The sequence below is a fragment of the Pyrus communis genome, chromosome 1, assembly GCF_963583255.1.
Source record: "Pyrus communis chromosome 1, drPyrComm1.1, whole genome shotgun sequence".
NCBI lineage: Eukaryota > Viridiplantae > Streptophyta > Magnoliopsida > Rosales > Rosaceae > Pyrus > Pyrus communis.
Window position 1 is genome coordinate 3,114,060 of NC_084803.1, and position 16,370 is coordinate 3,130,429.

General features: G+C 40.6%; 1 protein-coding gene across 2 annotated transcripts; it reads right to left on the reverse strand.

Moving 5' to 3' along the window:
* Positions 1–133: 133 nt before the first annotated feature.
* On the reverse strand, positions 134–3,341 carry LOC137739693 (omega-amidase, chloroplastic). Of its 2 annotated transcripts, XM_068479365.1 has the most exons (10): positions 3,093–3,341; positions 2,880–2,996; positions 2,240–2,464; positions 1,901–1,994; positions 1,712–1,786; positions 1,339–1,417; positions 1,197–1,212; positions 908–988; positions 571–653; positions 134–446 (listed from the first exon to the last, which is right to left on the reverse strand). In XM_068479365.1, exons 1-10 carry the CDS (start codon positions 3,165–3,167, stop codon positions 368–370), a joined length of 924 nt encoding a protein of 307 aa, XP_068335466.1. In that variant the 5' UTR covers positions 3,168–3,341; the 3' UTR covers positions 134–367. The 2 variants fall into 2 exon arrangements, with proteins under 2 accessions (XP_068335466.1, XP_068335473.1); XM_068479372.1 differs by lacking the exon at positions 908–988.
* Between the last annotated feature and the right edge of the window lie 13,029 nt (positions 3,342–16,370).

Here is a 16,370-nt window from a genome sequence, read left to right on the forward strand (position 1 = left end):
TTGATTAAAAAAATGTCGATCTTATTAACCGATCACTTATTTGACAATATAATATTCTAAATTACTCATGTTATACATAAAAATGAAATACAAACTCGAATTCAGACGGGACGGGCCAACTGTTTTAACAAACTGGTTCTCAACTCCCCAATATCTTGGAGAAGGATTATAATTCGAGTTTACATGGTGCGTTGTTAAGGGTTCGCTTCCCCTTGTTACTAGATACAGACACAATAATTCGAGTTTTCGATAAGTAATAACAAGCTCTCATTATTTATAGATACAGACGCATTCTTTCTATTAAGAAATGCGGTCTTTGACACTCTCCTTCCTTGAGGCACAATAGGAATCTTCTACCCGTACGTAATCATTGAGAATTTAACCTCTCAACATCTACCAACCGGTAAAGATCGCCTCGTCTTTGCTTCAGTACGGGGAGGTTTGTCCTGAATAATTCAAAACAAACTTATTTTAACTACTTTATTTGTAAAGTAACGAAACTATTTCATCGGTATTCCATAAATACTCTTGCATATGAAAAGGAAGAGTGTAGGTTGGAAACCACATCACCTTCTAAGCTCAATCACTGAATAATCAATCTCTGCTATGATTATTGACTCTTCATGTTCTGTCGTCGCCATTACTTCTCCAAACTACCACATTTAATTCTTTTAGTCAGATTCATAAAAAGATTCACCTACAAATAACTTGCCATCTAACAAACTTAAACAAGCATGGAAATGCAGACCCAGACACTTGTTCTATTACTAAAAAGTAGAAAGGGGGAAGTAAGCATGCATCATGAGCTAAAGATATAATGTAGCATGCATCAAATTTCTGGTGTATGGCTTTAGCGAAGATCAAATGTAAGCATGCATCATGAAGCTAAAATTACGTATCCACTTACTGGTCCAACAAGGGTGGAGTGGCCCCATGCCACATAACCGGCTCCAGCATCTCGAGCAGGGGAACAAGTTGCTACATATAGCTGACAACCCACAGAAAATCACCCATGGGAAATTGTTAGAGTTAATATATGAGGACCATCAAGGCATAATCGTCATAAAGTAGTGACTTGACTGTGGTTCTTGTCATGTAATCTATCACAAAGTTCTGTTTATCATTGTACCAACTCCAAGTTTATTAACAAATGTAAACTGTAATGTGCATCTCATATAGGACATATGTTACCGCACCTGGTTATCTGTAGCCCTGTACAAGATATAGCAAGGAAAAATCTCAGTAAGAATCACTACATAGAAAACTACATATCGATTTAACATATCGCAGAAACATTATTCTAAAGAAATATGAATTAGGGAATAATGTAAGTAATACCTTGCCCTCTGCAATAATTCCCAGTGCAACGGTCCAGTAGTCATGTTAAAAGCCCCAGGATAGCATATCAAGTGAGCACCTGACGTCAACAACTTATTACCGCTATCAATTGGCATTTCCAACAACAGAAGTCCTTCACTGGGAAAGGATTAAACAAAGGAGAAATAATTCCATTTCCTTTTAAACAAAAACCAGATTAGTTGAACTGTAAAGAAGAATCCAGTGGCAGATTTCATGAATTTGAAGTTATCAAATCTCAAAGGATTAGGTGAGCTGACTACAGAAAGAAAAGCCCGTAACTTTATCAGTTTACCAATGCCCAGAAAGGGGAAACAAATTTCACGTCCATGGAAAGAAAAAAAAAGAGGCTAACCTCTTGCTGCATAAATCATTGCTAGTTCCTGAAACCTAATGTCATAACAGATACCTATGCCAATACGCCCAACTTCTGCAAAAACCAATTGATGGTTACTATCCCATCAATAATGAATGAAATAACTTCTTTCACCAAAGGAATGCATCAAACCAATTGATGGTTACTACTGCAAAGAATGCATCAAACCTGTATCCACAATGGTAGGAATCTGCCCTGCTGTGAGAGTCTTTGATTCAATGAAGGTAATCTTCCCCGGGATGTCGATATCAAATAGGTGTATCTATGACCATATGCCATGATCTTTGTTACTAAAACAGTCAGTAAGAAACTAAGACGAGGACACATAATTTCCCTTGAAAGGTAATCATTATATGGTCAAAACATCAAGTCTCTACATTTCTAAATCAAATGGAAAGAACAGTCTTTCATATAGACATATAACCATACCAAAAAATATATCTTGCATAACAAGACTTTAACTTAATATTGTAAGTGCCCCCTTCATGTTAAAGCTTAGAGCCTTACCTTCCTGTGTTTAGCTAACAGCTTTCCGTCAGTGTCAAAGACACAGGAAGTATTGTACAACCGATCCCCAGAACGCTCCGCTATAGATCCACCAACAATGGTGATCTTCAGACGTTGTGCAACTTCAGACAGCATGGCTGTTGAAGGAGATGCATCGCCACCCGCATCAATGTCCTCGGCATAAACCGGAAAGCTGTCATTTGAATATGGACCATTCCAAATTTCCTGACACACAGAGCATCAAACACAACTTAAAGCCAAAAATCTTAACATTTCTTAAAATTGAGATTATGGCCATCTGGTCTTATACAACATAAAATTGTTCTAATACAAACCCCTCAAACAGACGCCAGCCCACCCTCCACCACTTTGATGGTACATCTATCCTTAGCGGGTAAAAGTGAACAAACCCAATAAAGCACTAACCTTTCAGTTACTTACACTATTCTTATGGGTATCTAAAATTCGATCAGCTGAAAAATACAGTTTCCAAATTTCCGAACATATATTGCTACACTTAACAAACAATAGGAGCCTAATAAGTAATAATCCACGTTTAACTTGAAGCAGCAAGCTTAATCAGCATACCAATGTGAATGTCCAAATAAACAAACAGACTAAGTAAAACTGCAAAACTCACAGGGAGGACAACAAGCTGGGCACCCTTTGCGGCGGTATCCTCGATGGCTTTCCGAGCGTGGGAAATGTTCCTCTCCTTATCCGGCGTCACCGACAATTGGCACAGCGCAATCTTAAACTGCACAAGAAAACCAATTCAAATTCAACCTCAAAACTCTAAAAATTCACAACAAAATCACCATATACACACAGATAGATTAAAGAGACAGCTTGCCTTGGTGACGGGAGGAGTGGGCAGGGGAAGAGCAGGCGGGACCCTGGCTTCTTCGGGCTTGTAAGCCGACGCCATCACCGACGAGAAATTTACAGAGCGGGTCTGGGACTTGCCGCTGAGACCGATGCGGATATTGGTGGCGATGGCTGTGGAGGGTGCGATTGGAGAGAGGAAAGCCGGCGGAGGAGAGAGAGGCTATGGGCGGAGGCAAATGGAGCGGCGGAGAGAGGAGGAGGATGAGGAGTGAGGAGTGAGATTCTTTGGGAACAAGGTATTTAAACGAGATTTTGAGAGATTTTAATTTTTTTAATAAATTGAAGAGATTTGTAGTGTATTTTAAGCATTTATAAATTTCACATCTTTTCATAAGAATTCGAAGGAATTGAATCAAAATTTTACATGGAATCTGTACAAATCAGTTAAACTCTATACAAATCCATGGATTTATAAATCCATTAAAATCTTTCAAATACTCAATTAAATACACCGTTCTAAGTTTGTTCATGTATTCTCCAAAATTTTGCATTTTGGTCCTCAACTTAACTTTGCATTGCATCATTTGTTATTTTCGTCAAAATTTTCTATTAACAAATTAAAGAACATCTAGATCTATTTCGAAATTCATTGACTAGAATGTAAATCGAAGTCGTCAATTTACTATTTTCTTAATTGGAACGAAGAAATCTCATATCAAACATTTCTTTGTCAAAGTTAATAATTAATTAGTTTTTGTTCTAGTGTTAGTGATATTTGTTGAACGTTATCATGGTTCCTAGCCGTTAGGGTTAGGTCTTCTTAGTTCCAGGTTATTAGGAGTTTGTTTCAGTTGTTGATAATAAACCCTAGTTTGTAGGGATAAGTTATTATGTTTTGAACTAGTCTTATACCACGTTGTAGGGTTGTAACGTGGGCTGCATTTTTCCTGCTTTCAGTTATCTTTGTAAGGCTACTTAAGAGCCGTGTTTACATGATTGAATAACAAGATTGTTCTCCCAAGTCTTTGAGTGTTCAAGCAAGCTTTGGCTACGTATTCTAGTGTGAGAGTTCAACCTAGGGTTACCAACATCTGGTATCAGAGCCCCACCACGGGGCCTGATCGGAGTTAGTTATTCTATTCACCTGAACATCATGACGACTGAGAGTAGCTTTGTGCAACCTGCAATCCCACGACTTGATGGACACTATGATCATTGGAGCATGCTCATGGAGAACTTCCTGCGTTCCAAGGAATATTGGAGTTTGGTAGAGACTGGCATTCCTGCAGCAGCAGATGAGAGCAGTATCACAGATGTCCAGAAGAAAGCTATTGACGATTTGAAGTTAAAGGACCTAAAGGCTAAAAATTATTTGTTCCAGGCTCTTGATCGCTCAATTCTAGAGACCATATTGAAGAAGGACACTGCGAAAGACATCTGGGACTCACTGAAACAGAAGTACCAAGGCACGGCAAGAGTCAAGCGTGCCCAGTTACAGGCTCTTCGCAAAGAGTTTGAGATGTTGCATATGAAGACAGGAGAATCGGTGACTGAGTACTTTGCACGTACTCTCACCATAGCCAACAAGATGCGACTTCATGGGGAAAAGATGGAAGATGTAGTGGTCATTGAAAAGATTCTACGATCGATGGTCCCTAACTATGACTATGTGGTTTGTTCCATTGAAGAGTCAAATGATCTGGACGTCTTATCCATCGATGAACTGCAAAGTAGCTTGCTTGTGCACGAGCAAAGGATGGGAAGACACACCACGGAGGAGCAAGCTCTCAAAGTGACCTATGATACACAACAAGGTGGGCGAGAGGGACGCAGCAGCTATAGAGGAAGAAGGCGAGGAAGGGGTCGAATCGGCTCGTACAAATCCACCCTCGAATGTTACCATTGTCATGAACTTGGGCATTTTCAGTGGGAATGTCCTAAGAAGGGGAAGGATTCCAAAGGTTTTTATGCAGAAACTAGTGAAGAAATGCTACTGATGGCATATGTGGATATCAAGGGGAACGACCGGGAAGAACTATGGTTTTTGGACTCAGGTTGCAGCAATCACATGTGTGGGAAAAAGGAGTTGTTCATAGAGTTGGACGACACCTTCAGGAAGTCTGTCAAACTTGGAAATAACTCAAGCTTGGACGTGTTAGGGAAGGGCAATGTTCGAATGGAGGTCAATGGAGCCATGCAAGTTGTTACTGGGGTATTCTACGTGCCAGAACTAAAAAATAATCTATTGAGCGTTGGTCAATTGCAAGAGAAGGGTCTTGCCTTCTTCATTAAAGGTGGCAAGTGCAGGATTTACCATCCAAGAAAAGGACTAATTTGGGAGACCACAATGGCAGAAAATCGCATGTTCATTTTGCTGACACGCACACAATTACAAGAGGAGCAATGTTTCAACGTGAGCACAGATGATCAACTCAAATTATGGCATCGTCGATATGGACACTTGGGTTGGAGTGGTCTCAGAATCCTGCAACAAAAGAACATGGTGAAGGGTTTACCAAAATTCAACGCACACACACAGGTGTGTGAAGAATGTCTGGTGGGAAAGCAACAACGAGATCCATTTCCAAAGGACAGCACATGGAGAGCATCTCAAATCCTTCAACTTGTGCATGCAGATATTTGTGGGCCTATAAATCCAGTCTCCAACAGTAACAAGAGGTACCTTCTTACGTTCATTGATGATTATAGCAGGAAAACATGGGTGTTCTTTTTGATTGAGAAATCAGAAGCATTTAATATGTTCATAAGCTTCAAAGCACGGGTTGAGAAAGAAACGAGTTCGAGTATAAGGGCTCTAAGAACAGATCGTGGAGGTGAATTCACTTCATTTGAATTCACCAATTTTTGCAACAAGAATGGAATTCAAAGGCAGCTTACAGCTGCTTACACCCCCCAACAGAATGGTGTCGCGGAGAGGAAGAACCGAACCATCATGAACATGGTTCGAAGCATGCTTACAGGAAAGAAAATCCCAAGAACTTTCTGGCCAGAAGCAGTAAATTGGGCCATTTATGTACTTAATCGAAGTCCAACCCTAGCAGTAAAGAGCATGACGCCAGAAGAAGCATGGAGTGGCTCCAACCCATCAGTGGAGCACTTTAGGGTTTTTGGATGCATAGGACACGTGCATGTTCCTGATAGCAAGAGGATCAAACTTGATGACAAAAGCATGAAGTGTACTCTACTTGGAGTCAGTGAGGAGTCCAAGGCCTATCGTCTGTACAATCCAGTGTCCAAGAAAATTGTGATAAGCCGGGATGTTGTTTTTGAAGAGGACAAAGCTTGGGACTGGAGTAATAACTCCCAAGACAAGATCATGGCTGATCTTGAGTGGGACGTGAACGAAGAAGGAGACCTGAGGCATCATGATGAGGAAGGAGATCTGAGTGATCATGATGAGGAAGGAGACCTGAGTGATCATGTTGAGGCGGATGAACAGACTGAGATGACTGCTGAAAGGCGAGTCAGAAGGCAACCAGTGTGGATGGAAGACTATGTGAGTGGATAAGGTCTTTCAGAGGAAGAAGATATGGTTCACTTAGCATTATTCGCTGAGTCGGATCCCATCACGTTTGAGGAGGCTATTCAAAGTGACAAATGGAAGAAGGCCATGGATTCAGAAATACAAGCAATAGAGAGAAATAATACATGGGAACTCACAGAGCTGCCACCTGAAGGGAAGATAGTTGGAGTAAAATGGATTTACAAGACCAAGTTCAACGAGAAAGGTGAAGTGGATAAATACAAAGCTCGCCTGGTTGCAAAAGGGTACAGTCAGCAATATGGAGTAGATTACGCAGAAGTTTTTGCACCTGTGGCACGGATGGATACAGTCCGAGTTGTGTTATCACTTGCAGCACAGAAGAACTGGACTGTCTACCAGTTGGATGTCAAGTCAGCTTTCCTCCATGGAGAAATAAATGAACAAGTGTTCATCGCACAGCCTCCAGGTTATGAAAAAAAGGGACAGGAGCATAAAGTCTACAAGCTTAAAAAGGCTCTATACGGTCTCAAACAGGCTCCCCGAGCCTGGTATAGCCGCATCGAGTCTTACTTCATAAAGGAAGGTTTTGAAAAATGCCCACATGAACACACCCTGTTCGTCAAGACAGAGAATGGAGGTAAAATGTTAATTGTGTGCCTGTATGTTGATGATCTTATATTTACTGGGAATGATGAGTCAATGTTCAAGGATTTCAAGCATTCAATGATGACTGAGTTTGATATGACTGACCTTGGGAAAATGAGCTATTTTCTTGGCCTGGAAGTGATTCAAAGATCTGAAGGTATTTACATTACTCAACGAAAGTACGCACAAGAGTTATTGGGAAGGTTTAATATGGACCAATGCAATGCTGTTCATAATCCCATTGTGCCTGGGTTTAAATTGACAAAAGATGAAGATGGAGCAGAAGTGGACAGTACTAAGTACAAACAAATCGTGGGCAGCTTGATGTACTTAACAGCAACACGACCAGACATGATGTATGTGATTAGCCTAATAAGTAGGTTCATGGAGCGACCTACTGAGCTGCACCTTAAAGCAGCAAAGAGAGTATTGAGGTACTTGAAGGGCACGGTGAATTTTGGGCTCGTCTACAAGAAGGGAGGAGAAGAAGAACTCTATGGGTACACTGACAGTGATTATGCTGGAGATCAGGATGATAGGAAAAGTACTTCTGGGTATATTTTTATGTTAAGTGCAGGAGCAGTTTCTTGGTCATCAAAGAAACAACCGGTGGTCACATTATCAACCACTGAAGCTGAGTTCATAGCTGCAGCTTCTTGTGCATGTCAAACAGTTTGGTTAAGAAGGATTTTGCAGCAGCTCAATTTTGAATCGCATAAATCTACAATCATATACTGTGACAACAGTTCTACCATCAAGCTTTCAAAGAATCCAGTGATGCACGGGCGTAGTAAGCATATAGATGTTCGCTTTCACTTTCTTCGCGAGCTCACCAGGGATGAGATTGTAGAGTTGGTTCAGTGTACCTCGCAGGAGCAATTGGCTGATATCATGACCAAGCCTCTAAAGCTAGACGTTTTTCAGAAACTGCGAGGATTGTTGGGTGTTCATTCACTCATGCATGTAAACTGATTGCTGATAGCATTCAGTTTAAGGGAGGATGTTGAACGTTATCATGGTTCCTAGCCGTTAGGGTTAGGTCTTCTTAGTTCCAGGTTATTAGGAGTTTGTTTCAGTTGTTGATAATAAACCCTAGTTTGTAGGGATAAGTTATTATGTTTTGAACTAGTCTTATACCACGTTGTAGGGTTGTAACGTGGGCTGCATTTTTCCTGCTTTCAGTTATCTTTGTAAGGCTACTTAAGAGCCGTGTTTACATGATTGAATAACAAGATTGTTCTCCCAAGTCTTTGAGTGTTCAAGCAAGCTTTGGCTACGTATTCTAGTGTGAGAGTTCAACCTAGGGTTACCAACAATATTTATCTTCCAATATTGAATTCAACGTCTAAATTTTTTTTTCCCGTTGATTAAGAGAATGTCAATTTTATTCATCGATTATTTATCTTCTTAGACAATATAATTAAATTCCTCATTATATACGTAATAAGAAAATACAAACTCGGATTCATATGGAACGGATGCACTACTTTAACAAACACACTCAGATGTGTATTATCGTCTATCCTTTAATTCTACATTGCAGACTCTCTTGCCTACTGAAAGAGTAATTAGGGTAAAATATTAGTTTCAACAACAACAAAAAAAATCAAATATTAATAAAAAATAAAAAATAAAAAAAATCATCGCAAAATGGTAACCGTGTGATCTCACGGGTTGCACACTTGCACTGGAAACCCCTTTAGAACGAAGGAATATGATCGTTACAAATGAACGCATAGCACCGGATCACATCCTCAACACCTTTAAAAAATCCCAACCGATTCTTGTCCAAACGGTAATTAACTGTCACTCGCCCCTTGGTCCTCTATTTCTTTGCTCCCTCTCAAAACTTTCACTTCCAATTAAGAACAAAAAAACCTGTTTCAATTTCTTTCGAGCACCAAAAATTTGGTGCTCAAGACTCTCCGATTCGGTTTGAGTTTACGAAACTTGCAAAAGTCAAACAAAAAATAAACGGAGAAAAAAGAATCCGAAGAAAATTTTCACTTTGAAATTTCAGAGAATTGTGTAGGCTTTTCGTAGATAAATATAATATTTTTTATGCATGGCAGATCCCAGGGCTGTTGTACCGTACCAAGACCCGTACGATAACGGCCCGTGTTCCGATATTATGAACTTTCTGTACGATTCTGAACACCCGATCCTCGATGAAAGCTTACCGTTACCGCCATTGGACGATGAGGGACTCGCTTGCCCAACTAAACCAATTCCTCTGTTTGATGAAGGAATCCAAGATTTGAGCGACCCTTTGTTGGATCAAGCGACATGGGATTTTCTCTATCAGTGTAGTAATGGCGGAGGAAACTTTGTTTCGCAAGCCGGTCCCTCTCAGTTTATCGGAGAATCGAGAGGCTCTAATCCTCCCAGAGGGGACAACAATGAGCAGAATCAGGGTTTTGGTGATCCGAGGCCACTTTCAGTTTGGCCTGCGACACCAGTTCTATTTAATTGCAGTTGTTGCCAACTGCTTAGGGAAATCATACACTTAAATGGTAAGTTTTACGTTCATTTTTCTTGTAAATTAGTATTGGTTTAGTGGGTACTATTCGGTTCGGTTTAAGTGGTGATTAGGGTATTGATTTTTTATTTTCAACTTGTGTGCAAAGGCAACCATGTCATGAAACTTGACATTCATGGAAGGTTCGGTATGATCAGTCATGCAATTCTTTACAGTGTCGATGTGAATTCTTCCGACAATCATCAGTATCAAATGTTTGAGTAAGTTTTTTCGACCCCTCTCAATTCGAAGTGTTTGATTCGTTTAACGAGAAGACTAAATATTTTTTTGGTTTCGGAAATTAGTTTTTGCAAGAAAAGCATAGAGGAGGTGAAGCAATTTCTGATGCAGTACTGCCAAGAGAGAAAGCTAGAGGGCTACATTCTGCAGCAAGATCCAATGGCAGTCTTTTACGAGGCCCTCTGCATTGGACTCGAGTGGGATGACATTCTAAACACCAGTGACTTCACCTTCCCACCATCTCCTCCAAATTCAGGTTCGTGTGTTTGGTTTTCCTCGTGAACTTCTATCATTTGGAACATTTAACGTTCATATATTGGTTACTTGAAATTTTTTTTTTTTTTTTGGTCAATTTCAGGAAGAGTCGGTGAAGTGGAACAACAACAACCCGCTGATGATCAACCACATGCGGCCGAGGATGAGAACGAGAGGATTTCTCTTGCAGCACAGGTTGTTGTTAACCATTCTTTCAATCCTAAACCCTAAACCCTACATTTAGCTAAAACAAGATAATAAGTACATTTTATTAACACTTTTCTTTGTGCAATGCTGTGGAAGTAGTGCAGAGGGAGAGAACAGCAAGCATGACATTGGACGATCTTCGCGATTACTTCCATCTTCCGATCGAAAAAGCTGCTAGGAGATTGAAGGTTTGCCCAACTGTTGTGAAAAGGATATGCCGCCGAAGCGGATTAAATAGATGGCCCTCAAGAAAGGTCTGTCCTCCTCTATAAAGTCCTTCATAGAACTATTTTTTCTTTTTGTGTTTTATCTTCCTTACCCTTTCAATTTTTTTATCACACACGCAGATTCGAAGCATCAACAGGCAGATTTTGAGGTTGAGACCGAGTTTAGATTCAGACGATGCAAACACAAGGGTTCACGCTGAAGCTGAAATCTGTAGGCTTGAAAGAAAAATAACCGAACTTGTACCATAGTGTGAATAAAGTACATATCTTCTCCCCTAGTTTTGGATCAACGTGGAGTCAGGTGAGACCAAAATATAGAGAGTTAAATGTTTTTTCTTTTCTTTTTCTGAGAGGTGCTTACGAATGATCTAGTTGGGATGTTGCCACCCAATTTTGTACTTGAGAGTACTCCATCCAATTTTGAAACAGGAAATCACCATACATTTGCAGATGTTTGACTTTAATGATGGATTAATTATACCAATTTTTGTTTCGCTCTTAATTTATGGTTCCTAATGAATTTTTTTTTTACATAAATATCTAAAACGGCCAGCCGGCTTTCTAGACATCATCGCTATATATTAACATAAATACACCCCCAGAAGGATGACAATGTGCCTCAATGTGACTAGGGCGGAGGATCCGAAAATTAACGTTGGAGTGTTCGAACATAGATGGAGATTCCTAAGATCTCCATGAACTATGTCTTCATCGAAATTCATTCGATAAGATAATGGGAAGCGGCTTCTGCACTTTGAAGAGGAATATTATGGCCGGTGTTGCAACGACACTGGGTTGCGTCAAGCAAGTGAAGCAAGAGGAGTCGGAAGAGTGGGACGAGCATGCCATTGCCCAGAGACATCTTTGAAGGAGTTTATAATTCCGAGAGCAGTGACAATATTGGTGACGAGTTTTTCGTGCCTATGAAAGCCAAGGCTGAGCTTACGTCGCAGCTTGCTAGGTTCAGCAATGTAGAGGTCATTTGGTGAAGGTGAGGAGGGGTGAAAGTGTTGATTATTGGCTCAAACAAGTAGTCTAAAACCAACAAATGATGTTGGCTACTTTTGTGGTCAAAATTGATGGTTGGCATGCTACATGTGGGAAATAAAATGGATGGTCTTATGCCTAATTTGTTGTCAAAGAATGGATGCATTTATGCCTAATTCTTTTGACTTGATGAGAGGCCTTTGGCCTATAAAAGGAGGTGTAGGCATAACTCAAATACAACACCAAGGAGAAAGGAAGAGAGAAAAATAGCAAGAAGCCATTTGGCATAGAGAAGAATTTTCTCAAATTGTCTTGCTTTGTATTTTTGGTTTTCTCTTCCTATTGTAAGTGTGTGAGCTTGGGGTTATTCGGGTCTTTGGGAAATTGAGTGATAAACACTATTGTATGTTCTCATTGATTATAGTGGAATACTCCGTCGTCTCCAAACTGGATGTAGGCATTGCCGAACCAGTATAAATCTTGGTGTTCTTGTTGGTATTGTTTCATTTATCTTTTGTCAGTTATTGTGGTTTATTTTCACTCACACTTGGTTGACGCTTCCGCACAACAAGTGGTATCAGAGCCTAGTGTTTCGACTAGGCGTTCTCGTGGGAGTGAAAAATTTGTTGGCGCTACAGTCCCGTGAATAGTGCTGAGTAGATGGCTGGAGATAAAGATGAATCTGTGAAGGGGAAGGAGTCGGCATCGTCTTCGTCGGTGTCTACATCTAATAGACATCAAATTGCTACTACAAGGTTAGAGGTTGATAAATTCAATGGCTCTAATAATTTTGGTATGTGGCAATGTGAAGTTATGGATGTGTTGTATCAACAAGAGTTGGATATGGTTCTGGAAGATAAACCAGAAGATATTGATGACAAGCAGTGGACACAAATTAATCTTCATGCTTGTGCTGCTATTCGATCGTTCCTTGATAAGGAGTTGAAATACCCGTATATGAAGGAAACTTCTGCTAAGGAGTTATGGACAAAATTGGAGGAGAAGTATATGACCAAGAGCGCAGAAAATCGGCTCTTCTTGAAGAAGCGACTCTTCCGATTTCAGTATAGTCCAGGTATTTCTATGCATGAACACCTCAATGATTATAATAAAATACTTGCTGATTTAGCAAACCTTGATGTGAAAATTCCTGACGAGGACAAGGCACTATGTTTGTTAAATTCATTGCCTGATGATTATGATCATTTGACAACTACTTTGTTGTATGGAAAAACCGAGGTGAAACTTGATGAGGTGTCTGCGGCATTGGTGAATCATGAGTGTCGAAAGAAGGAATTAAAGACTCACAATTCACAAACCGAGGCACTTGTTGCAAGGGGTCGAACAGTGGAAAGAAAATATGTGAAGCGGGGAAAATCTCGTTCAAAGTCACGAGGGAAGTTTCCTGCTAAAGATGAATGTGCCTTTTGCCGCCAAAAGGGTCATTGGAAGAGAGACTGCCCCAAATTGAAGAACAAAGAGAAAGCGGGTTCTGAAGCAAATATTGCAAAATCTGGAGATGATGATTTCGAGTTTGCTTTGGCTAGTTCATCTGCTGATGGTCACTCCAAGGAGTGGATTTTGGATTCAGGTTGCACCTATCATATGTGTCCCATTCGAGAATGGTTTTCTAGCTTCGAGGAGCTGGATGGTGGAGTTGTTTTGATGGGTAATGATAACGCCTGCAAAACACAAGGGATAGGCAAAATCTGTTTGAAGATGCATGATGGAACAGTCAGAGAATTAAGTGATGTTCGGTATGTACCGGATATGAAGAAAAATCTTATCTCACTGGGTGCATTGGAATCAAAGGGTCTCAAGATCACCATGAAGGGTGGAGTTCTTAAAGCTGTTTACGGGGCACTGGTGGTGATGAAAGGTACAAGACGAAATAACTTGTATTTCTTGAAGGGGAGTACAGTTATTGGTGAAGCAGTTGTCACCGAAGCTGCTGACGCAGATAGCACAGACACCACGAGGTTATGGCATATGCGTCTTGGGCATGCTGGGGAAAAAGCGTTGCAAGGATTGGTGAAGCAAGGCTTATTGAAAGGTGCAAAGGCATGCAAATTGGAATTCTGTGAACATTGTGTGTTGGGTAAGCAAACTAGAGTAAAATTTGGCACTGCTATTCACCACACTAAAGGCATTCTTGATTATGTTCACACTGATGTTTGGGGACCTTCCAAGAATGCATCTTGGGGAGGTAGCCATTATTTTGTCTCCTTTGTTGATGACTTCTCTAGAAGAATATGGGTGTACACCATGAAGCGTAAAGATGAAGTCTTGAAGATATTCCTGAAGTGGAAAAAGATGATTGAAACGCAAAGCGGTCGAAAGATCAAGACTCTCAGATCAGACAATGGAGGTGAATATAAGTCTGATCCTTTCTTGAAAGTTTGTCAAGATGAGGGTATTGTGAGGCACTTCACGGTTAGGGAGACACCGCAACAGAATGGGGTGGCGGAGCGCATGAACCGTACTTTGCTTGAGAAAGTTCGGTGTATGTTGTCTAATGCTGGATTAGGCAAGGCGTTTTGGGCTGAGGCAATTACGTATGCAAGCCATCTCATTAATCGATTGCCAGCTGTTGCGAATGAGGGCAAAACGCCCATGGAGGTATGGTCTGGTAAACCTTGTACTGATTACAAGTTCTTACACATATTTGGTTGTCCTGCTTACTATCATGTCAGAGAAAGCAAGTTGGATCCAAGAGCAAAGAAAGCTCTATTTATGGGCTTTAGCACTGGCGTGAAGGGATACCGACTCTGGTGTCCAGATGAGAAGAAATTTGTTGTAAGCAGAGATGTGACCTTTGATGAGGCTGTTATGGTTAATCAGAACAAGCATGAAGGTGAAACTGAAACAACCGAGACCATGAGTAGCTCAAAGCAGGTGGAGTTACTGAAGACTCCAGTTGTTCCAGTAAGGTCTGATGTTACAGACACTTGTCCTACAGTTAATCATGATGATGAGGACGAGGATGATGAAGAGGAGGCACCTACCCAAGAGCCTCCACAGCAACAAGACTATATTGCAACCAGAAGATCGAGAAGGGAAATTCGAAAGCCTGCTCGATTTACTGATATTGTGGCATATGCACTTCCCGTTATTGAAGATGATATTCCATCCACCTACAAAGAAGCTGTCATGAGTTCAGAGTACGAGTTGTGGAAGAAATCTATGGATGAGGAGATGAAATCTCTTCATAAAAATAAGACTTGGAAGCTGGTTCAGTTACCAAAGGGGAAGAAAGAAATTGGTTGTAAATGGGTGTATGCCAAAAAGATGGAATCTTTGGGAAAAGACAATGTAAGATTCAAAGCCAGATTGGTAGCTAAAGGCTATGCTCAGAAAGAAGGCATTGACTACAATGAGGTATTTTCTCCTGTAGTAAAACATTCTTCTATTCGTATTCTGTTGGCTTTGGTTGTGCAGTTTGATCTTGAGTTGGCCCAACTTGATGTCAAGACTGCGTTCTTACATGGTGATTTGGAGGAAGAGATTTATATGTCTCAGCCAGAAGGTTTTAAGGTTGCTGGAAAGGAAAATTGGGTTTGCAAATTGGAAAAATCATTGTATGGCTTGAAGCAGTCTCCAAGACAATGGTACAAGCGATTTGATCGATTTATGATCGGGCAAAAGTACACAAGAAGTCACTATGACCATTGTGTATACTTTCGCAAACTACAAGATGGAACCTTCATTTATCTGCTTTTATATGTGGATGATATGCTTATAGCATGTAAGAGCAAAGTGGAGATTGAAAGGTTGAAGACTCAACTGAGTAATGAATTTGAGATGAAGGACTTGGGAGAAGCTCGGAAGATACTAGGTATGGAAATTGAAAGAGATAGACCGAAGGGCAAGATTAGTTTGTGTCAAAAGCAGTATTTGAAGAAGGTACTACAACGTTTCAGGATGAATGAAAATTCAAAACCGGTTAGTACACCTCTTGCCCCTCATTTCAAACTTAGTGCTTCTATGTCTCCTAAAACTGTTGAAGAGAGTGAGTACATGGCTCAAATTCCTTATGCAAATGTTGTTGGTAGTTTGATGTATGCGATGGTGTGTACTAGGCCTGATATTTCACAAGCTGTTAGTATTGTTAGTAGATATATGCATAATCCAGGAAAAGGGCATTGGGAAGCTGTGAAATGGATTCTACGGTATATTCTGGGTACTGTGGATGTTGGTTTATTGTTCCAGCAGGATAAAATTACTGGTCAATGTGTTGTTGGATATGTGGATTCTGATTACGCAGGTGATTTGGACAAGCGTAGATCCACTACAGGTTTTGTATTCACTATTGCTAGAGGTCCAGTAAGTTGGAGGTCGACTCTGCAATCTACAATTGCTCTGTCAACTACTGAGGCAGAATACATGGCTGTAACAGAAGCTATAAAGGAAGCCATCTGGCTTCAAGGGTTGCTTGATGACTTAGGGGTTCAACAAGACCATGTGGATGTTCATTGCGACAGTCAGAGTGCTATTCATTTAGCAAAGAATCAAGTTCATCATGCACGTACGAAACACATTGACGTGAGGTTCCATTTTGTTCGTGAGATTATTGACGAGGGAGATATTCTTCTTCAGAAGATTGGGACCGCTGACAATCCTGCGGATATGTTAACAAAGCCAGTTTCGTTGCTCAAGTTTAAGCACTGCTTAGACTTGATTGGCATTTGTAAAATTTGTTGATTGCCCCATGGGGGAGTG